This window comes from Xiphias gladius, chromosome 14 (genome assembly GCF_016859285.1).
Source record: "Xiphias gladius isolate SHS-SW01 ecotype Sanya breed wild chromosome 14, ASM1685928v1, whole genome shotgun sequence".
NCBI classification, from domain to species: domain Eukaryota; kingdom Metazoa; phylum Chordata; class Actinopteri; order Istiophoriformes; family Xiphiidae; genus Xiphias; species Xiphias gladius.
In genome coordinates this window covers 10,736,268-10,760,476 of record NC_053413.1, presented here as the reverse complement: position 1 = coordinate 10,760,476, position 24,209 = coordinate 10,736,268, and the positions used below count along the sequence as shown (strand labels likewise).

The following is a 24,209-nucleotide window of genomic DNA, read 5'->3' as shown; positions in this document are numbered from 1 at the left end:
AACCACTGAGAGGTGAAGTGAATAATATTTATTATCTCATTACAATGGCACCTGTCAAGGGGTGGGATATATTAGGCAGCAAGTGAAGAGTCAGTTCTTGAAATTGATGTGTTGTGAGCAGGAAAATTGGGCAGGTGTAAAGATCTGAGCAACTTTGACATGGGCCAAACTGTGATGGCTAGACAACTGGATGGTCTAGATGGTATGGGTCGTCTAGGTCATCTGGCTCGTTGGTCGGCAATGTTCTGCTGGGAAACCTTGGGTCCTGGCAGGACCTAAAGAAAGGATCTTATGCTAATGTCTTGGTGCCTGATACCACAGGATACCTTCAGTGTATTTCGTTTGTTTAGTCCACATGAGAAGTTTTGGACTATACTACAACACCAAAATTTGTCATTTTGCCGCTGCTAACTGCTTGCTAAGCTAAGCTATCCACCTGCTAAACTAACATAGCTCTAGCTTCATATTTCCCATTCGGACACTTAAGCGTATTTTCCCAAATTGTCAGACTATTCCTTCAAGCAGTAGACCGCCGCAGTGTAACATTAATTTCTGTGACTATATTAGCTTAAGTTACATTCCTGATAAAATATTCCGTTTCAATTACCATTGTGTAAAAGCAGTCCAAGTTTTTTAGACATGACAATCACTGATAATAAATGACTGTACTTATGGAAATGTCAGAATTATTGCAACACTCAAAGTGAATTTCTGTTCCCTCTGTTTAAGGAAGAATGACAATTTCTTCGGTTTTGTCTTCTAGTGTGGGAGCTGCTAAATAAGTAGCTCCAGTTGAGATAGTTCTTAGCATGTTAAATAAATAAAACAAATGGGAAGTGAAAGTGTTGTTCATGCAGACGCAGTCACTCTCGTCTACTCCTGTATGTATGAAATCTATTAGAACACCAGTAGCGGATGTTTATTTCCTGCCGCCTGCTCGCTAGAGCAAAAGCCACGCCACTGAGCAGATAGTTCATCTATGATTCAGATGATACAACAATCAATTATTTATTTTGCCACCAGAAAGTTTGGCTCTACTCATGTAGGAACTCTGAGAGATGCAGTGATCAAGCATGGAAAAGTCTGTTTAAAGATGTTGGGGATTCTGTTGAGTAGTGAGTACATTCTAGATGCTATTTTTTGACAAAAACTACACATGGTAATGGTAACCGTTTTTTGGTTTTTTTTGCAAATTATTCTAAATGATTTTCAGGAGCATGCAACAGAGGGGAAAAACAAAAACCCAGATTAAGGTTCTTTGAGGAGGAATTGATTACTCAGGATATTGAGGGTTAGAGGTTACAGTAAGTACAGATCCTACCATGTGATTCACAATCTCTGGTGAGCTTTTTCCTTGAGGTTAAGCTTTTTTATCTCCCAGTATTATCGCCTACATGTAAACTATGCAAAATTATTAAAGCCTGGTGGAGAGAAATTGCCTTCAACTTGTATTTCTAGTAATTGGATTCAAAAAAGCCTCAGTTAATATTCAGTTAATAATAAGTCCATGAAAGGCATTACATTTTCCTCAACATCATTTCACCGTTTCCATCACCCACTGATCTGTTGTACCTTCAAGCCTGGGAGCTTTTGCACAGCGGAAGCTGTCTGACTACACTTGAACAAGATAAAATGTTAATTGCAGTGATGGACCTGATGGTATCGCTGCTAGTGGACCTGAGTCCACAATACACACTGGCTAAAGAATTTGTGTTGTATTTCCAGTACCATGACAGATCTGTCACTCAAGTCTACACTGATCTGTTACTTATACCTTTGCCAGTTCGAAAGTAATTAGAGTAATGGGGCATGATGGAGTAGAGGCAGGAAAACCACATTGTAAAACAGCTGAGTCACATTTCAAGGCTTGAAGGATCAAATTCATTTGGATGTGGCTTCATCTTGGCAGCTAGACTCAGGATGTACAGCGAAGCAAATCCATTACAATCTGTGAACATATAATAAAAAACATTGCTTTCCTCCTCAGGAACATGGCTGCAGTGCGCTACCCAGATATTGCTTAAAGAGTGGAACGTTCCAGCTTCTTGTATTGTTTTCTCTGGCCATCGATCATTCCCTCTTGTAAGTGTGATGTAAATGAATGATCAGTGTGCCAAAGGCCATGAAGTGCTGCCAACTAACCAGCAGTCCCACTTGCCTCACGCTTCAAAAGCCTAAGTGTGTGTTGTTTGTGTATATATTTGATTCTCCTGGCTCCTGCTAATCTCCTGACCCCAGATGGAGAACAGTGGGTGAGCAGATTCTATTTCCTGCTTGATTCAATATTAATAGATTGGTATGCTACTCTGCCCCACTGTTTGCAGGGCAAAAACAGAAGACTTCCCCCCACACCCCCAGCCACCCTGTCTTACCTTGGCTCTCAGCCCAACAACTGCTTATGTAGGATTGGAGGCCGTTATGAGTGTCAGGGCACAAATAAGATGCACGTTCTGAGAGGAAAACTGAATTAACAGAGTAACCCGAGCAGGTGTGAAGGACAGGACTATGGATCTGCTGCCATATAACAATCTGCTGTATGCAGCCGCACGATAGAGTGAAAGCCCAACTGGGATTGTAGATGACATACAAGGTCTGCAGAGCACATTTATTAAACATCTTAGTAGAGTAGAGTATCACCTATTTAAATCTGTACTTCTGTTCTTAGAAGCTTGATAAAGGGTCTGTTCACATTGATGGGAACATCGGTGTATGAATCTCTCTCTCTCTCTTCACGCTGCTCTTATTTTTCCCTTAAAATAATATTAGTGATGGTAGACTGTGGTTTAACTTGGTCTACAAACCATCTTTATAAAAATTAATTAGGTATAAAAAAAAAAAAAAAAAACAGTATTTTTATTTTTTTCCCAAAGGAATATGGGTTAAAGTTTCTGAAAATGTGAACAGACTTCATGTTAACATCTGTGTGGCGTGTGTGTGTGTGTATGAATACATGCGTGGCCTGGTTTTCTAGTATGAATGATGGGCCCTCAGTGACTATGGCTCCTGTAGGTGTGTGGTGCTTTTCCTATATTATCTTGGATCAGTCATACTTAATACATCTTTGGGTTTATTTCACACCTTTAAAAATTATGTTTTTCAATGCCATTTTTAATGAAAGGGAATGGCAGGAATGTCCAACCCCTTCCTACTTTGAACATTTATTACTCGTTTATACTTTGAGCTACAAACTTTATTCAAACTTTAAGCAGGTGACCACCTTTGGTTCTTAATCACTCTGGTTCATCCTTTTTTTTTTTTTTTTTAATTCTTTTTTTCTGACACTACAGGGAATGTACAGCAGTGATTCCAGGTGTTCACCTTGACCACAACTTTATAGGTGCTTATGGTTTGTGGATTACATTATCGTGCTGGAAGGTATCAGAATGAATCGTAGAGAAAATGGTCTTATTCCTGTGTAAGTAATGATAATTTACATACACAGGAGTAAGCCCTAGGGATAATTAAGAACATACATAGAGACTACACAGTTCCTCATACTGTCAACATCATTGAAGGTCTTTTGGACCATACCATTGTCTAAAAAAGAGAGGAAGGACTGTCTGGATTAAAGTATCTACCTCAAAGACTTGCTGCCAGATTTCTCCAAACAAAGGCATACAGAATGGGCTTCAATCTAGAATAAGCTGTTTTACTGAAAATTTATCAGACTATAACGCTACTTTTGCAGCACCAATAACCCATTAGGTCTTTGGATTTCAGCAAATTCAACCATGACTGTGAGATGAAAACATGTATCTCACCTGTACAGTCAATCACAATATAATGCTGGCCAAGCACACACCACTGTAGTATGGCGGAAGCAGTTCAACAAGCTCTACACATTATCCGTCTGTGTTGTTGCTGCTGTGCAAGGACTGTTAAAGCTGGGGGGGGTTAACGGGTCTGTTGGCTAAAACAAACCCAGTTACAATGGGATGTTAACAGCTGACGAGCAGAGAGGAGCACCACGTGAGAAGCCGGATGAAAAAGGTGCTTTCTTTTAAGCTCTGTTAAAACAGGAGGGGGCATCATAATTCACCGAGATATCTCATGTGACTGTCGGTTGCTGTAGACCAGTAAGCTGCTCTGCTGCTGGAAATGATGATGGTGGTGGTGGTGGTGTTGGTGTTGGTGGTGGAGGGGGTGCCTTTTCATTCTGCCAGTCTAGATGCGAACTGGATCTGGTAAGACAGTAGGGGAAACACGCAGTCAGGCTGGTCGTCCGGTGCTTACAGAGCCAGGGTGCTTTCACGGATTACATCAAGATGGCTTGGCGAGTAGGGAGAACACGGTCGTTCCATCGACCAATCCATTATTTAAACTAAGGCTGGTATTGTTTCTGACCCGAGGACTCAGAGGAAGAAGAAAAGGTAATGTCTACAATTATCTGTTAATTGGAAATGGCAATGAGACGTTGCTGCGCCGTGTTTTACTCGACAGTGATTTGGTTTTTCGATTTGGCGAATGAGTGGTCTCGGTTTCTTCTAACATCAGCCGCATTACCTCAGTATTTCATCTCTCGTCGGACTTTTCTTCCGTCGCAGTTGTCACATACCATTATTTACCCTACATGTGTGGACAGCTTCGGCCACCCATCGCCGTCGCTGCGGTACCTAAGCCCATGTCTGATCACACAACTTCCGAACCAGTGCTGGGTGCTGCAGGCCTGCCGACGGCAATCAAGGCAAACTCCCCACTATGCCAACGCAGCGTTGTTAGCATAGCGACTGGCTAACCTAAGCTAACGGTAATGGTTAGCCGCTCGGTATGCTCTGTCGTCTTTTCAGTGCTCGCTCCATCTGTTTGGAAATGCCCGCTAACCGTTCTCTGTTCGTCGTATGAACCCCTCGGGTAATCTTTAAGTAGCAATTGTATGTAGACAGACTGGCGCATGAGTGAGAAGACTTCAAAGTTCCGTTATGTTTGTTTTGCTAACTAGCGGTTGAACTTCGCTTGCAGCAAAGGAGCCCCGCGGCTCGCCAGGTGAACTCCGCGACGTGGAAGGCAAAATAAACACCAAAACCTTCGACATGGCCTGAAACACAACGCTTTTGCCAGCGTGCATAAGAAATGAGTCACGGTGTGGTGTGAGGTAACGGTCCCGGCTGCTGCGCAGACCCGTTACAGAATGATGTAGAAAGCTTTCGCTTCGGCACTAACACGGTTTTAACAATAACGTTATTCTGTTGCAAAATTGCCTGGTTCCTCTTTTCCTGTCACGGAGGAAATCGCGGAATCGTCTGTTACATTCATGGGACCTTGCAAAATCCTTTACTTTTTTTTGGTTATGATTTTTTGAAGTTTTGCCCTCGGAGCCAAATCTCATCACTTTTGTGAAACTGGGTATGAGTTTTCTATGCCTCACCAACTGCTTACTTTTCACCGGATTGGGTTGACATTTTCACCGAACATCCAAGAAGCCGTAAGGATAATTTGCAAAATGTATTCATGTAAATAATTGTTGCTGTTTTAAAGTAATCAAATAAATTAAAAAAAAAAATAAAATTTTTTAACCTGAACGAAGAATCTTTCATTTTCAAAAATTAATATCGCCACTAGTTTGCACCTTCTGGCGACCATATTTTGATTCTGTGTAGTATTGATATAGTTCTATCGCATCTAGAAGTTATTTGGTCCTGCATAAAAAACCAAGTGCCACAGATCTTTCTCAATATAGTTTTGGAGCTGAAAACCCAGCTTTTTGTTTTGGATTGTGCAAGGTCCCATGAATTTGTTTATAAGTTTTAACATGAATTTTTTTGGAGAAAATCCCTGACATGAGCTGGAAAAAGTTCTGAATTCTGGGTGAGTTGTCATTGAAAGACCCAAAATGTGTAAGACGCAATTAAAAATGCTTTGACTGGACTCACAGCTCACACTGGTGGAGCAGCATGCTTATATACACATGGATACATTGTACTATACAGTACATGCTGTTGAATTTATTACACAGCTGTGTATTCTTCATTTGAGTTATTGTTTCCAAGTCTAGAGTGATCAATCTAACTGCCTCGCTGTTTGTCAGGTAACTTTAATAGTATTAACAATCTGAGTTTTGATAGTTAATGTATAGGATTATGGTTTAATATGTTGTAATTAATGTTATGTATGTCATAGAGTATCAACAAGTTGCGTTTTAACTGAGGAGAAACATTTTATTTAGCTAGTTTAATATGAATGGCTTTGCAGAGGTATTAGAGTCTTATCCGAGCTCAGCTCTGCTCAGACACCTTCCTGTGCCAAAGGTTTATAGACCCCCATTTGCACTTGCCTCTAGCAGTTGTCGGGATGAAACAGAAATGCGCAGTATGTCGTGTTTCAACAGGGCCTGTTTTTAATAAAAAGCTGTAGATCTTGCTAAGATTTTTTTTAAAAAGTCTAGGTTGGAAAGCAGTTGCATGTGCTATCATGAGACATGAGACACGGTATCTGTCACTGTAGCCAGTGACAGATAAAGTAGCTCATGTCAATTTTTCTGTTGCAGTGAGGGTGTGGTTTCCGTTACACTAGTAGATTGTTACTATTTTCGGAGAAGGGTGTTTAACAGATGCATCCCGGACAATTGATAAGTGTGCAGCAATTATCACTACTCGTTGTGATGTCCTCTGTTTGACCAAAGTAGCCACAAACACTGACTCCTTGCCTCTCCTTTTTGCTTCTCCTGCTTGAGAAGTTTATCAAGGTTCCTCAGGAAACAGCTAATGTTAAAGCTATTTTCTTCTTGTAATTTTTTATTGTCTCTGCAGACACAACTTAATAGCCATCAGGGAGAGAAGATGTAGCCAAGGGAAGATATATATTTGAAATTCATTTGATTGAGTCAGACCAAAAACAGTCCTTCTAAAACTGCCTCTGTCTGTACCCGCCCCCCAAATGTGTGTGTCCCTTGCTATATGTTAATGCATCATTGATTTTTCTTTTTTTTTCAGTTTTGTATTGTAAGTGCTGCTGATAGATGAATTTCTCTTTGGGGATGTGTAAATGCAGCGTCCCTCTCCTCTCTTCTCATTTCAGGTGATGACCTGGATGGTGCCATGTGAATGACTGAAGACCATGAAGCCCACACACAAGCTGCTGTTCATCCTGTGCCCCATGCTGGTCCTTGGCTTTATTTACTACTCTTCCGGGAAGCTACATCTACACGTATGGGGCCAGAAGCCTCGTAAGTGACATCTTCAGTCTGACCGTAACATTTATTCATCACCTGATCATCCATCTGTCATAGCTTCTTTTAAACCTACACATATTTTTATCTGTTTTTATGGAGCAAGTTGGTTTGAAATCTGTCTCTGTTTTGCTTTCTGCCTCTCTGTGCTGACTACCAGTTACCCATGTCTTTCTTTTTCTTTTTTTTAATTTTTGTTTTTGTTTCACTGCTGAACAAGTGTAATAAGCTGTATGTTGATGTCTCAAAACCTGTCTGTGTCTGAGTCTAATCCAATCTTCTACACCCAGTGTTAGTTAGATCCATCTCTGCTACTCAAATTGAGCCAATACACCTATGTAGGTTGTCTCCCAGATGAGACAGAGAAATCTATTGACAGCCCTACCTAGGCTACAAAACACCTACTGTATGTGTTAACCAAATAGATGCAATCTTTTTTGATTTGGTATTAAACATCTTGCTTATTCTCTTATCTGCTTTTGTAGATTGGAAGAAATGGCACTTTGACATTTCCACACTTAGAAAATTAAACCCTAATGCACAAAACTGAAAATGCAGATTCACAATGCCCTTTCTAACATACTGAGTATGCACTTCTTACACTTTCCACTTATAAATACCTGTGGTATGTCTGGGTGTAGGTTATGACTCGTTAGTTCTAGTAATGTTGAGTCCAGATTTAAAAACATGCTGCTATTTGGCTAAATACTTCTTCAGCTAAAATGTATGATCGGAATCCGCTTGTACAAACTGATGATGGGCTGAGGGGAGTTGTCACACTGTGTGGGCGCCCTGAAACAGCTAATCATATCCAGCAGAGGGGGCCAGAAGATTTCTCTTCAAAAATGTGAAACTTTCTTGCCTGTGCCTCCTACAGAGTATATTTTCTGGGAAAACATTCTCAGGGAGCAGTGTTTGGCACAGAAAACACAAATGTCACTGTTTTAAACCAGACTGAGAGCCTAGCTAGAGGAACAACATGCTATCTAAAGTGTAAAGCTTGGGGAAGTCTCCCCTGTGCTCTGTCCTTGATGTCCTGACAAGTTTTGCTAGGGAATTGGAGTTGTTTTTTCTTTTTTTTCTTTTCTTTTAACCATAGACCTAACCAGTTTGGATTAGTCTTATTATGAAAAAGTAATGCATCCTCCCTGTCAAGTTAACTCTTCTCCCAACTGCTGCCTCTGTGAAGCAAAAATACAGTCATGTGCAGTGCTGATTTTACATAGAAGGATTTATTTTTCTGCTACGGAATATAATGATTCAGGATGGCTTGTAAATGGCAGGACTGGCCCTCTGGTGTAGGCTCATTAGTTCACACAGCACTAAATGTCAGCAGTTGCTTTTGCTGTTGTTATTACGAGAATTTGTTGTAAGGTCCATTCAGACACACACCTCACTCCTTAAATGTTCAAGTCATGGAGAAAAACACGATACTGCAAATAACCAAATACGCGTTATTTTGCGTATTCAGTTCTGGGAGAGAACTATGAATGCTCTACTTTCTTGGTGTCATTACTTTCATGTTAACTCATCTCTGTTCTTCAGCGTTGCTCTCACTGTGACGAGATAAAGGCCTTCAGATTTTTTTCCTTCTTATGTGCCAGGTGCCAGTGGTGCAAGCATGGATTTTGCAATCTGCAAAAGTATTGTTACATTTGAACATGGAGCTCTACAATAACAGAGACCTGTGTACAAACCAAAAGACATAAACAAATAAAAAAAATCATCTATATTATTGTCTGAAAGGGCCATTGAGCCAGCACAGAATAATCTTTAAATGTGTACTAATATTTGTTTAATTTCTGGTTCTCCATGCCCTATGACTTAATCCCTATCCATGCCCCCCATTATTTGTATTTGACACGTGGAAGACTCTCATTCAAAGGGTCATGTCCTGTCCAGTGTGCATAAACCTTTGTCAGACTTTAGCAACTGTCTGTATTGTTGTACTTTACCTTGCTCTGCCCCTTACAGTATGTGATGTACTGCTGCACTTTGTCAAGTCTGTGGTGGCTGTGGCAACCTGCCTGACATAAATCAGTCTAAATGTGACTGTAAATTTATCTGTACTGTAGATTATATAGTTTATATTCTGTCCATGACTCCCATAGCTTCCTCCCATAACTGGGTTTTCTAAACTAAACAGTTCACTTCAAAATTGCTAAAAAACGTCCTCTTTTTGTTTGTTCATCACTGGAAGAGAACCTCAATCACAGATGACCTTGGCCGTGGTCCGTATCACAGCGGTTTACAATAAACACTTTCCATTTTCTCTATGGTCAGCTTTAGCATTCATAATTCTAAAGCAGGGAAGTAAAATGCTTTCAACCTTGTGCGGTCACCTGCATTGGATCAAAATTATTAGCAATCATTTTATTCCAATAACTACATGATGCACTTTGATGTGAAGACAACCAAAAGAATGGGGCTGATTTTCACCTCAGCACACAGTTCATCAATACAAAAAGGAGGGGAGCTTTGATTGCAGTGAGAAATATTGGCTTTCTGCAGTACTGTGGTGCCAGATGTTTGGCTTAAAGAGGGTCAAAGGAGAAAGATGAGCATGTGGACAGTCTTCCCTCCCCTCATCCGTGGTCAGCTAAGCTATGCTGTCTCAATCAGAGGATCAAATCTGGATAATCTCTTTTCCTCATTCTTAACCTATAGTGCTAGGTCACTGCTCCAGGGACAAATGGAGCATATAGAGGCTTATACACTGCTCATCATACAAATCATTATAAAATATCCCTGTAGTTACATTGTACCTTTTTTCTACCATGCATTTATTGCGCTAGTATGTACTTATTTAAAGGGCTCTTAATTGTCTGCCTGCTTGCAGCAGAAAACACAGGTTTGGGATGCACTGGGATATAAAATCCAGGTGACAGATCTGTGTACTTATTGTTGAATGATGAGCTTTATTAATACAGTTGGAGCCTTTTCATCCTGTGTTAGTAGTATTTTCAACAAACCCTTGCCCCTACAAGCTGGCTTCCTGTAGAAAGTGTGTGTGTGTGTGTGTGTGTGTGTGTGTGTGTGTGTGTGTGTGTGTGTGTGTGTGTGTGTGTGTGTGTGTGTGTGTGTGTGTGTGTGTGTGTGTGTGTGTGTGTGTGGTGCTTGTAACAGTGGGCTGTGACAGGAGCTAGGTTTAAGCAGCTGCTGAATGTAGATCCACCAGATGGTCACCACATTCAGAGGGTTTGTGCCCTGTCCTGCTTCTCTTCTTTAGCCCCAGTTTTATGATTAATCCAGACTTGTGTAAATAATAATGCCTGCATTCATTGATTAGATCAGTGCTGAATAATGTTCCTGTTTTGTTTGGAGAATTTTTGGTAGATTTTTGTCTATTTTTCAACCACTGGGAAGAGGCAGCATTGGCAGAGCATGTGCATGTGACTGTTGTCAGTCCTTTGTTGGCTGGAGTGGGCGTTTAACTCTTGCAAGGCTGGAGCGATGAGGGGCCCATACTCACTGTGGTTTTTCAACAGTATAGTCTTCTTTTTTCTACATAATTAGTTAGCCTTTAAGTTGTTCCCATTTTCGCTTCTCCAGTCAAGCCCTCAGTTAACATGGTTAAGAATTGCTGCGGCTGACTCACAAGGGCCTGTTAGCTGCGACTTGTATCTCTGGCTGTTTTTTTTTTTTTTTTGGTTGTTTGTTTTTCAGTCTCATTCAACTCTGAAACCACGATTAAAGTCACACAGTCTGCTGTATCACTGTGTTAAAACTTTTTATGCAGCTGTGCAAGTAATGCAGTGATGTGTGCCTGAACAGACATGATCAAGAGCTCTTGTTGTTATTGTAGCAAATTTTCTATTGCCTCAAGCGCTCTCTGTAATCGCTGGTTTTTAGTGTAAATATATTCAATTACAATACAGTTTGTATCACTGATCTGTGGTCATGTTGTGAGACAGTTTTGCAAGTATAAGACAGTGATTTGTTTGACTTTTCCCAGTGCAGCAGGGCAAGGAGTAATTGTTAGGCATTTATGAGGTGCAATCAAATCCATGTTTCATAACTGTTAAGGTTTCTTACGACAGAAACAGAAATATATGTCAGTAGGAACAGACAAACTGTGTGTTTGGTTGACACACACTATAAGTGATGGAGAGTAAAAGGCTACAGTAAAGAGGTTTACAGCTGCTGATATCAAGTGCATTAATGATGCTGTCCCACTTTTTACCAGATAATGGATGCGATTTCGAAAAAGGTCCACTTACTAGACATTTTCTGGAACTTTCAGCCACATCTCATTCATGGCTTTCATCAGCAAATGGTAACTTATCATCATGTGACTGAAGTATGGAATGTCACTTGATAACAGGTGGTCGTATATTGTATGTATTGGCAAATACAATATGGGAATATAATATTGTATATGCTCAGATGAACAAACTCTATCCACTGACGAAGGCTAAGGTTTTTTCAATTTTTTTTTTTTTTTTTTTGCCAAACTGGTATTTCCAAGAGGAATTATGAACATTTAAGCACAATAATTTTGTTGTATGCCACCTACAGTCTCCATTAGAATAGGAAAAAGAGCTGATTTCCTTTTTTGCCTTTTTTTGAGCTTCCCAACACCATATTCGTTTACAATTTGTTTGCTCTGGTGCCTGTAACAGGAACACCACCTCAGGGTGTTAAATCACAATTTAAATTAACACCGGCGCACATTCTTTTCACATGTTTTACATGTGAAAAGAATGTGTGCCAACATCCAAGCTACTAATTGTTTTTCTTTCTATTTGCAGTACCCAATAAGATACAACTTTTAACCCTTTTGATTTCACCTGTAAACTACTTTTCTAAAATAAAACATTGAAGTAGCTCATAAAAATGCTGCGTATGAGATAAATCCATTTTTTTGCGAACAGATTTTTAAGAACGTTTTTATACTTTGTTCTTAAATCTATAACAATATATTATCCTTCAAAATAGGATTCCCCTTCTCCCTGTTCAGTGTAGTTAGTAGTAAGGTCAGTAGTTGCTCAAGGAACATGCTCGGAATATCTTGACCCCAGTTTGGTTTTCAACATCGGGGATTGCCTTCTCTTGTCTTGGAGCTGTAGTGATATGCCTATACAGAATCAACCGGAGCAGAGTTTGAGGTTTACTAATAAGGAAATACAGTTAGGTCCATAAGTATTTGGACAACGACACAATGTTTATAATTTTCCCTCCTTGAAGCCTTCAAGATGTGACTGAAGTATAGATTTTCAGCTCTAATTCAAGAGGTTTTACAAAAATATCCCATTAACCGTTTGGAACTACAGCAATTTTTATACACAGCCCATCATTTTCAGAGGTTCAAAAGTAATAGGACAACCAACATAATTATAAATATCAGGATTATTTTTAATACTTGGATGAAGATCCTTTGTAGTCATAACTGCCTGAAGTCTGGAACCCACGGACATCACCCAATGCCAAGTTTCCTCCCTTGGGATACTTTAGCCGGCTTTTAATGCAGGAACCTTCAGTTGCTGCATATTTTTTGATCTTTCTCCCCTAACGTTTGTCTTAAGGAAGTGAAAAGTATGCTCAGTTGGGTTGAGGTCAGATGACTGACTTGGTCATTGAAGAATATTCCATTTCTTTGCCTTGTGAAGCTCTTGAGTTGCTTTTGCAGTATGTTTTGGGTCATTATCCATCTGTACTGTGAAGCACTGTCCTATCAGTTCTGCAGCATTTGGCTGAATCTGAGCAGATAGTAAAGCCCCATACACTTCTATCAGCAGTCACATCATTAATAAACACCAGTGACCCAGTTCCATTGGCAGCCATACATGCCCATGCCATAGCACTGCCTCCACCGTGTTTGACAGTTGATGTAGTGCTTTGGAAAATGAGCCGTTCCTTTCTTTCTCCATATTCTTCTCTTCTCATCATTCTGGTACAAGTTAATCTTGGTTTCATCTGTCAAAGAATCCTATTCCAGAACTGGACAGTAGTTTTTTGTTTTTTTTGTTTTGTTTTGTTTTTTAAAGATGTTTCTGGCAAAGTCTAATCTGGCCTTTCTATTCTTGTGTTACCAGTGGTTTGCACCTTGTGGTAAACCCTCTGTATTTACATTCACTAAAGCATCTCTTGGTTGTAGACTTTGACAATGATGCACCTACCTCCTCGACAGTGTTCTTGACTTGGTCAGATGTTGTGAAGGGTTTTTCTTCACCAAGGAAAGAATTCTGTGATCATCAACTGTAGTTGTCTTTCATGGTCTTCCAGGCCTTTTGGTGTCGCTGAGCTCGCCAGTTCATTCCTTCTTTTTAATAATGTACCAAATTGTTGATTTGGGCACTTCTAAAAGCAACCAAATGCAAATTCATCATTTGGAATCAACTCCAGACCTTTTTATTTGCTTACTTTGTCACCAAGTAACGAGGGAACAGGCCACACACACCTGTACTATGTATAAAAATGTTTGTAATTCCCAAACGGTTAATGTAATATTTTTGTGAAGCCCTTTGAATTAAAGCAGGAAGTCTACACTTTAATCACATCTTGATCGCTTATCTCAAATCCATTATGATGGCGTACAGAAGCAAATTACAAAAGTTGTATCACTGTCCAAATACTTATGGACCTAATTGTATGATCTGTGTTGCGTTTATATACTATTAATACAGAAGACATTAAAGAAGACAAAATTTTTGCTGTCTTTTTGTCACACGGAGACCTTTGTGGCCTTGTCGTGTTTATTCATCAGCATTTGGGTGAAATGTAACTGCAGCTGTCCTCTGATTATTTTGATAGAAGCGAGTGAGACATTTTTTCTTTTTGTTTTTTCTCTAAAAACTGTGTGGATTTTGTTTGAAGTCTACTTAGTAAAACAAATTCTAATGATTAAAAATGGGAAGTAGAATGGTAATGTACAGTAGTTGCCAAAATCTGAGCATAATAAACATGGCTTTAAGCACGTTCAGATATGATATATTGGTATTTTTGTTGTTTTTTTTTTGTCTCTGTGTTTGCCTATTTTTTTGTGTGCATCTGTTTTTGTGCGCAGCCATTGTCTGTGTTTTGCTGAAGCTCATGTTGAAAACATTTTTTTTTTAAACATTCTGAGTACTTCGGTCTTGTTTAATAGTTGTATGGTTTTTAGTTGCTTCCACAGTTCTACAGTGATGATGATCTTACTTCAGTCTCTTAACCCCCTTTTGTTTACAGAGAGTGATGCAGAAGAGACAACTGTAGTCCTGACTAAAGGGGCTGAAGTGAAAAGAATTACAGGTAGAGGCAATGAGACTCTGCCCATATATACTGGGTGACTATTGTGAAGTGGGTGATTCTAAACTGAGGTTGTTTTTTTTTCTCCTATGGAATATAAAGCTCTGCTAATTCAACAATGAAAGCTTTCCATTTTTACCACTTTCATCTACCTATCATCATTTTTATGTCTATGTTTAATTATCAAAAATGTTTGTGCTCATTCACTCATTCAATACTTAAGGGTAACTCTGTATACCACCATAATAATCACAGAAACACAATGGGACCTTTCTGCAGTTAATTTTCCACTTCATTGGGCTGTTCATCTTTGAATAAAGGTTGAGACGCAGAATTATAATTCAACCCACTGGGATTAAAGCTACTAACCTCTCCTTCTCCTCCTCCTTTTCTTACTCTGTAATGTCTAACATTTGCAGTTGGTTTTATTTTCAAGTCCAATGCTGCCATAACAGACTGACCACAAATGGTGCTAACTGACCCTTTTGTGTTTCAGAGGTGGAACCAGACATCAGCGTGGGACGAATAGTAGGCTCAGGTACATCTGCAGCCCCACCAACCTAACCCCCCCACATCTTTGTCGTCCTTCTGGCATATAAAAGAAAATTACGGAACCTTTTAAAACCCTGCAGTACTTCAGCAGCCACATTTGGAGTGGGAAAAAAAATAGTCAACTTCGTAAACCAGATCTTTTACTAATGGAAAGCAAATGTGTTTGTTTCCAAAGTAAATTCAAATAGTTGTAGTAATATATACTGAATTTGACCGGTAGTTGAACATCTGCTCAGTCCTCATCCTCCTTCATGAGGCTACAGTGTGATACAACACTGCCCTCTGTTGTCTCTGTAACAAATGGTTAGTATGTGAAGCAGTCTGTGGGAGTTTTGGTGCATAAAACTGTAAGGTTCCAGAAAGCAACATTTGTCCTACTGGTCGGACCCTAGCCCCTTTAATTTCTCCCAAGCTGTTTCCCTTGAGCCCTATAGCTGCCTTATGCTTCTCAAAAGAAACATAATGCATACACACACACACACACACACACACACACACACACACACACACACACACTCATCTTGGCTGCTATGGCAGAGTCCCCATCCTCCAAGGCAGTGCTTGGATCCCTCCCTAACCAGCCGTCATGCATTCCCATTGTCCTTTTTCTTTATCTTTCTCCTCCAGCTTCTCTGTGAAGACAAGATCCGCAACCACAGGAGTAATACCGCTTTTCCTACTTTCAGCTAATGCTCATGTTAAACCTAGTCATACTAATGCAATTACAGCAGTTTACAGAAGGAAATTAATAAATTATGTTAAGTGTTTTTTTTATAGACCCTGTATGCATCATTAGAAAATATGAGACTACAGTAGATGCGTAAAGGACATCATTCAAAATAAAGTTCTCATTTCACCATAAATATTTATCTCCTAGTTTTCTGTGCTTCTCTGTCTTCTACCTCAACGCTTCACCAGGCACCTATTGGCTGCCTGTTTGGTTGTCCATAGGTGATCTCTTAACTTCTTTTCTAACTTTATTTTAAACTCAACAGATTGTTTTGGCTGGCTTCTCCCTAACCTCGCTTGTCTTTTTTGTAACAAATTCTAATGCTTTTGCTTTTGCATTTGCCATTGTGGTTTCCCTGTGAAAGATGCACAGATTTGTTAACTACAGCTAATGAGCTGATAGTTGAAATGATGTAGATTGGATGACCGTGATCATGATCCAACTATATCAAGTTTCCACCCCAAAGATGACATTTTTCTATCACATTCTTTGTAGACTTATGTGGTAATGGTTCATTTCTATGTCTGTTTTATTTAACAGTGTATGATAAGCAGGGCTTTCTGCTGCAACTTGACACAAAACTGTGAGTACATCTCTTTCTACACTGTCCTTGAATTGAACACATTTAGCAAATCTCCATCATGTACTGCATGGGATATTCCTTACTTGATCTAATTAGACCAGCTGAATTCCCGTTTAAAATTGGTCTCCCATTAGTTTAAATATGTTTTACAGCTTGTTTCACTGAATACTTAATCATACTGATTCTGCTTAATGAATGGGAAAACATGAAGCATGAAAGTGTAAACGTTCTGCCAATTAATCTCACTTGATTTTTTTTTTTTTTTTTTTTTTAATAAAAAAACATCTTCTTATTGGAGTCTTAACATAAAGCTGGTGACAAATGCACAAATTTGATTCGTGGTCTGAGTAATAAATTTAGAAATTAGCGTGAACTGAGATGTAGTTAATGTTTTCCCGTTTGTTCCAGAGCGGCTGTGGTTTGTCAGGGGGAGATCATGCTACCTTGAGTCATTATGCGGCTGTCATTGTGTCAGCATGTCTGTTGATATGTGTATAATTCCATGAATTGGTTTGACACATTAGCTCTAAACTGGAATAAGGCCCTTTCTCTGCCCCACCCCGCCCACTATTACCGTGCAGGCACCAATCATATTCTGCCATCACCGCCCTGGCTCTCACAGGGCAAGTCTGTCCACACTCCGCACACACTGTAAGCAATATGTCAGCACTCACTTGAAAGTGGTTTTCACATGGGTTGAGTTTACTTAATACAGCTCCTTACATTATATCTACAGTGTCATCAATTACACCATTAGAGCACATGCATCCATTAGTGAAATTCATCTCAAAGCCAGTAATTAGTTTTGTGACTGGTTATTTAGTCCCACTGGTAGTCTGACTGATCGAAACGTGCCCCATAGATTTAGTTCTCACTAAATCACTTACCAGCTTGAATCCAGTTCGGGTTAAGCTGCAAGTGAACGACATTGTAGTAGGATTGAAATGTATTATATCAACATAGAGAGAGCTTCAAACTGTGCACAAGCAACCCCCAGTAAAGCCTCTTCTCCTGCCAACTCTGATCCTGGGCCTCACATAGTGCTAAGACACAGGCCTCTCTCCCTTCTCCTTGTTTATTTGAACTAGATTCATGGCATTCATCAGGTTATTAATGATGGTGCTAGTAATCGGGAGGTTCTAGTTTTAGCACTGCCAGTGTGATTGTTTGAACAAGGCCTCTCTCCTTTGTCTCGCCACACACAGGTGATATTCTGAGCTGTTTCTGAGTTCTCCAACTTCCTAAGCCAGCCGTTTCTCTATCTCTCAAGCAGATTGTTTGACAACCTCAGCTTTTTGAGGCTTTGAAATATATCAGTTTAATTGATAATCAGTTATAATAATGTGTCTGATTAATCTCTCCCTCTCTTCTGTTAATGTATAGGCCACTGGAATTGGCATACAAGTATGGCAACCTCAGTGAAGGAGTGTGCAAGCCAGGATATGCAGCAGCCAAGATGACCACCATCTATCCTAAGTGAGGAGGATTGCCTTTTCTTTTACATGTAATTTCAGATAAACAGGGAGAAATGCGTTGGATGTCCTTGAGTGTACTTTATGTAAACTTAGAGAAGGGAACTTCACAAATAAATCATTTTAATTGGATGTCAGCACAAGAAAAGCTAAAAATTTTACTCAAACATACCAAGATGCATGATGTCATTCCTCGAGCCAACTTGGCCTAAAGGGGTTTTGAGTCCGAAACAGAGAAGCCGCCTCATTCCTGTACAATCTTCCGCAGTTTCAATCATGTTTCTATCTCCTTTCCCCCACCACAAAAAACTCGACTATGTGCTTGTGATCCCCCCGTCACACAAAAGAACCTTTGTCACCCGAGTACAAGGTCTCCCATCTTTCCCCCACCATTTCCTAGAGCCTTAGAGGCGTCCTCTATGAACGACACCAACTAACTTCCTGTCCTGACTCATCACAAGCTTCCTGGTACCCAGCCCACACAGTCCACAAAGTCCTCCACGGCCCTCCCTGATGTCATTGGCTCCTTTGATTTTCCTCTGCGCCTCTATTTGCCTCCCATCTCAGCTCAATCTATAGGACATTGTCCCATTAGCATTCTTGAGGCTAGGCTAAGAGAGGGGCCATTTTCCGCATTGCTGAATAATAGCCAGCAGCACTTCAATGCAGTTCTTGACCTAGTTATGGAGCAAATTTGCCAACTCCATTTCTAAGCATAAGTTTTGAGACCGATTTATCTATTGCCTGAAGATACACAGTTACAGTCAAAGCTGCAGATGAGAAAAAAGTACACTATACAAGTTCAACATAAATTCCAATATATTACTGAACTGTTTAAATTTATTTATATATATAATGTACAGTATATATTGAATGACTCAACTGTCTGTGTGTATTCCTGCACACAAACATCAGCCGCACTGTCGGCTATAAATTGCAGCTCTGCTTAAAGAGACAGACAGAGCAGTTTTGTCAAGCTGCCCTCTCCCTATCTGAGAGACTACGTGTTAACAATGTCCTCTCTCATAATGACTTCCTCTAATCAGCTGCACGTGTCGGATCAAAGTTCTGTACTACGCAGCACCCCCACTGGGAGCCCTGTGATTATTACCACCTTCAACCCAGTCACACATAGGTCAATGAGCACAATTAATGTTGAGTTTTTCTGTAAGTTTGTGCGTATGTACTTGTTTGTATGCATGAGCGTATGGTTGAATGTACACAAACGTGCAGTATCTGTGTTTGTGATTTATTGTGTCCTATGTGAAAGGGACTCAACCAATTAACATCTTGTTTTTCTTTATCTCAGCCTGCTTTGTATGTTTACCAGGCAAAAACAAATCAATTTAAATGTTCTTGTTAGCATTTCGTCTAAATAGGAGTGGCCTACAGTTCAGCTGTTAGAGAAAACCTACTTAACCTCTGGCAGTGAGGTCCTGTGGCTCTCTCTCTAATCATCTCCTGCTTCCTCTGTGTTTTTCTTCTCTGAAGCCCCTTGCCCTTGCAGAATCCAATTTATTTTCCACACCTCCCCTTCCCTCTGCTTTACCCAAAACTGTTTGCATTGGAGCCCTAAATCAAGTGTTGGCAGTGAACTTGAAGCAGCACGGTTATGAAAATATTGCCAGTGAGAGATGGACCCAGCAAAGGAAGCGAGCACAATGCGTCCCTGCCCGTTGGCTGTTTTGGGAGCCCTCACTTTTTATTTAACAACAAGCAACCCCCTGTCTCTCTGCTTTGTCAGGATGTCAGTGACTGACTGTCGGTCAGGGTTCAGTGACTTGCAGTGATCCTGCGTTATTTATATCCCCTTATGGCCTCAGAAATCTTGGGTTTAATGAATCTCCATTTGTTTTGGCAGGACAGAAGTCTGTGAGTGTGTCTGCCCCCGTCAGGTGATGTGAGGAGGCAAGAGAGCCATACATAACTGGTTCTCCTCTTGAGTCTCTGCTCTCGTGCTTTAAAGCTGGAGGATAATGAGGGTATCGAAGACCGATTAGGGTGCTTGGAAGAGGCTGAAGGTATCCGGAAGGGTGCCCAGTAATGCCAGCCATGTTTGGTCATTGTGCCTCAGAGTGCCACATATTTCTTGTGAACCCACGGCAGTGTTATGGTAACAAGCTATTGCCGCTTCCTGCTGAGAAACAAGGGAATGTGATCGTACTTGTGTGTCCTCTCTTGATTCCAGAGTTTAGAATGTCTTTTCTAGTTGGTCTGTCAGCTGTTGGAGCAATAATTTATTGTTGGTGAGAAAGAACATCCATTTGTGTGTGTGGGTGTGTATGCGCGGGGAAGCCAACCATCAGCCCCTCAGCAAGATGTAGTAGTCATGTTGCTGGTGGTCTGGTTCCAGTTAATGAGACCGTATAACAATATTTGTAACTGTCTTCTATTATGAACAAAATAATACACACCAGCTGTAAAGATATCTCCAAGGAGCCCAGCATTGTCTTTTCTGTCCTGAATGATAATTTAGGTCTAACATTAAAGTTGAAGTGTATCCAAGATGCTCCATGCCTGTTAATGGCAGAAAAGAGACAAGTTTCTCCTCTTGTGTTCCCCTAGCTTGACAGCAGGTCATAAAAACACACATCCATCCTGAAGCCACACTCACAGAAGTGGCACGTAGCCCAGCACTGGGGTCGCAGGCGTGACTAAGAGGAAATGGCTTCTTTTGATTTTAGTGCTGCAGTTAATCAAAGAGGGACCCACACACACACTTATACAGATACACAGGATAAGGAAGAGGCGATGCTGGAAGTAGCGGTTCATTGGGGCTTTAAAAACATTGGTCACAGGCGTATTTTTGAATATCAGACTTAATTTGTTTTTTAATATGGCAGGATGACTGGCTTCTCACTTGAGTAGTTGAAACTGTGTGTGAGGAAAAGCATTCTGGCGTGAGTGTGTTGTCTCGGCAGATTAATCACAACTGTGTGTCAGCTGTGATTTAGACTTGGTTGGAGAGGTTATGTTGATGGGTTATGCACTGCAGCTGCCTTCTGTGTCTCTCCCAGGCTCTCAGTATGTATTCCCTGCTTAGTTTTTAGCTGCCTAGCTAATGTGTGTGCTTATTTTGGGAAGCTTTAGCAGGGCACAGGAGCTGGGGATGCTATTAGATTAATGACAGTGGAACAAAGGAGTTTGTTTATCACTTTGGGGCTTAAACCTTTCCCAGAATATTAACAGTATGGTCACAAGTGGAGCAGGGTTTATGGGAAGCCAAAGCGTCTGTCAGTGGAGAGGAGAATAGGTGTGGTGGGGGAAGTCACAACAGAATAAATAATTCCTAATGATAGGAAAGGTTTACTATGGAAAGTCAGTGTAACAACATAATGCCTTTCATCTAGTTTTCATCTCTGCTAATGAAAACTCTCTCTCTTTCACCTTCTTCCTTCTGTCCTTTCTTTCCTTTACAGGTTCATGAAACCAGCGCCCATGTTTCTTGATCGGAACTTCAAACGTCTAGCAAAAGTCAGCAATTACTTACCTCCATTTGGTTTTAAAACGCAAGGTAAGAAATATTCATTACATCAGTTACCCTCCGCTAATGATATACTGTATATTGAACATTAATTCAATTATAAAAACCTAACTACTAAAACTACTTTTTGGTTTGGTGTGTGTATATATATATATATATAGGTATTCTTCTGTTAAGAGTATTCCAGTAGTGAATGTTGCACTTTCTTAAAGTTGAGGGGCTCACAAGACACAGATTAAAAAAGAACGGTCAGAATCACAGCAAAAAAAGCCGAGCTGTCCTGACTTTTAGTCCTTAGTATGATTCAAGGTCCAAAATTGCTGATTGTTTACATTTCCACTAATGCAATTTCATTGCACCTTTCGTCAGACCCCCTGCCTCATAAATACCTACTTCTTTCCAACTGCACACGTCAATTTATAGCGCAGTTTTGTGGTAAAAATTTGTCTCAAGCCTGAGTCAAGTTTTTTTCTTAGAATTTGAAAAGCTCCTTTTATATTATACAGCTGTTTTCATCGGGTGAGTAGGATTCCTCATGATTAGTTAACTGAACTTCATGTGTAAAATCTGTGGAGTATCCCTTTAAAGCCAGTACTGAGCCTATGTTCTCAGTGCTGCTGTTTTTACAAGGTTTCAGTGCTGTGTTGGAGCATGACAGCAGCTGAATGGTACAGTACTTCGTGCCCGTGGTGCCTGGTTTCGCAAAGTAATAAACCATCTGATTGTGTTGGTATCAAGCTCAGCCTTACGTGTTTTCAATATTGCCCTGATTTTTTTACAGTTTCGTTCCGCATTGCCAATATTACACTTCGGTCAATAGAGGTGATGAAATGAAAAGTAAGAGCTGCCAACCTTCTTCTCTTATCACCATGCATCAGTTGACTTCTCACACTGTATCTGCTTACCCAATCTAGGCCAATCAACAAACTGTCAACATCTCTTATAAGACAAGTTATTCTGTAGTCTGATATTCGGATTTAATCATCATTTTGTTAATCTATTATTTTTAAATTGCTGAAAATATCAGGGATGTGGGCAGTGATTCAGATGTACAGTATGAAACCAAGCTGTTTTTTTTTTGTTTTTTTTTGTTTTTTTTTTGTCCAAATACCTCCTTTTTTCAGCTTGTTTCATTATCAAGGTTTCACTCTGATGGTTCAGCTGTGGAGAATGCCAAAGTTCTGCAACTATGCACGTTTCATCATTTGTCATTGTTACAAGGCTGATGTTTTTGGCAGAATAAATTTTACCTCAGGCTTGTTACTGTGTCCTGTCCAGAGTAAAGACGAGGTGAGAGAGCTAATTCATTACAGTGCACACTTAGTCACCTTTAGTTTTTGCCAAAGTTATGTTATCATGAAATAGTAATGCAAGCAGTACCTTTTTTTGGAAAATTGTTGCTATTGGTTTATTCATGGACTGTCTAACATTAAAGATGCCAAGAGCAGTTTCCAAACATCAGCTTTGTATTACAAGCAATTATCAAATCTCTATCTTGCTTCAACCATGCTTGGTTGTTGTTTGACTTCTGAGTTTTATTTGCAGACATCGTAGCTCATAATGCTCTTTGACAACAGTTTGTTAAACATCAATATAAGAACACAATATTGACCACACCACCGGAACAAGTTTATCAACCAGTCCCCCATTTGGAGCTGAAGGATATTTCAGAAAAGAGGATTTGTGAGTGGATGTGTTAAATCAAAGTAAAAAGGTATTTATGGAATTGGCTCTCTGCCCCAGCCAGTGTTGTAACCCTCCGTCCAGGCTGTAACATGACATTTGACAGTCCATTGTTATCATAATTTCATGATACTCTTACTGTACCACGCCCAATAGTCAGAAAATATGAATAATTATTTACAATCTATGCAGTGGCTTCAGTGTTTGTCACAATAACAACCTTCTAAGTGATGAGCATTTGTTTACTCGAAGAGTTCTGTCTTCGGACCAGGGAACTCTAATGTCTCCACACACTCTGCTTGTTCTGTGACCTTAACACACCGCAGCGCCTCAGATATCAAACCAGTACATAATACCATGGGAAGTGAAGAGATAACATTAACCTGGCTTCAGCGACATGCTCTGTCACAAATTTTCCAGTAATTAGAAGTAGAAGGTACACTGAATGTTACCTTTATGCACCGGCAATTTCTCCGCTGTCATACTAACACACACACACACACACACACACACACACACACACACACACACACACACACACACACACACACACACACACACAGAGCCAGCCTCAGTCACTATCAAAAGAGCACTCCCTGTGTGAGTGTTACACCTGGTTTCTGTTTTCTCCACGGACGGCGACAGCAGCGGGGTTTCCCTTTTAGCGGTACCCATGTGGAGAGATGATACGTGTGGATCTTGAATAGAACGCCACAAAGGATTCCAAATTGGGAACACGGAGTGGTGGTGGGCGGGAGATTTATTTTTACTTTTTTTTTTTTTCTGCCAGGAGGTATCTTTTGCAACAAATCAACCATAGCAAGAGAACAGTAAAGCTGTGTTGATTCTGTCTCAGAGAAAAGCAGCTTGTCAGGATGCCAGTCAGCCACTGTATGGTCAGCATGTTTTACTGGTTATATTTTATATTAATTGTGAAATGCTGCACTGCAAAAGAAATGCTATTCTTTCTAAATAATTTCTTTCTGCGAACACAGCTTAACTGTTTGCATCATTGCATGATGATGTTCATTTAAAGAGCCATTTCCCAAATCTCAGTCTTCTTTGGCACCTTTGGAGAAATTTGGAAAATTTGGATAAAAAGAAAAAAAAAATGTGGTTAATACTGCTTAAATCTTCTAGTAGTGTTTAGTAGTAGTTTTCATCAGCATCCCCCTGTTTCCGTTGATAAACTAAACTGCTGATGTGGTGAGTGATTTTGCAGAGCCAGGGCATGCAGAATAAGTGCCTAATGTGCAATATTTGGGAAACCTGTGGGGAGGAAAGACACAGTTTGCTGAAGACACAAGTTTAGA

The 24,209-nt window shown here is 40.2% G+C and overlaps 1 protein-coding gene across 11 annotated transcripts in view; it reads left to right on the top strand.

Moving 5' to 3' along the window:
• The window catches only part of st3gal3b (ST3 beta-galactoside alpha-2,3-sialyltransferase 3b), a 48,088-nt gene that overhangs the window by 1,496 nt on the left and 22,383 nt on the right, over positions 1 to 24,209 (top strand). The window contains exons 1-7 of one of the 11 annotated variants that reach the window (XM_040143171.1): positions 3,765 to 3,990; positions 7,015 to 7,162; positions 14,333 to 14,395; positions 14,889 to 14,930; positions 16,215 to 16,257; positions 17,641 to 17,733; positions 21,149 to 21,243. In XM_040143171.1, the coding sequence (XP_039999105.1) occupies positions 7,054 to 7,162; positions 14,333 to 14,395; positions 14,889 to 14,930; positions 16,215 to 16,257; positions 17,641 to 17,733; positions 21,149 to 21,243 (445 nt within the window). In that variant the 5' untranslated portion in view covers positions 3,765 to 3,990; positions 7,015 to 7,053. The other 10 variants (XM_040143170.1, XM_040143168.1, XM_040143172.1 and 7 more) reach the window with 10 other exon arrangements.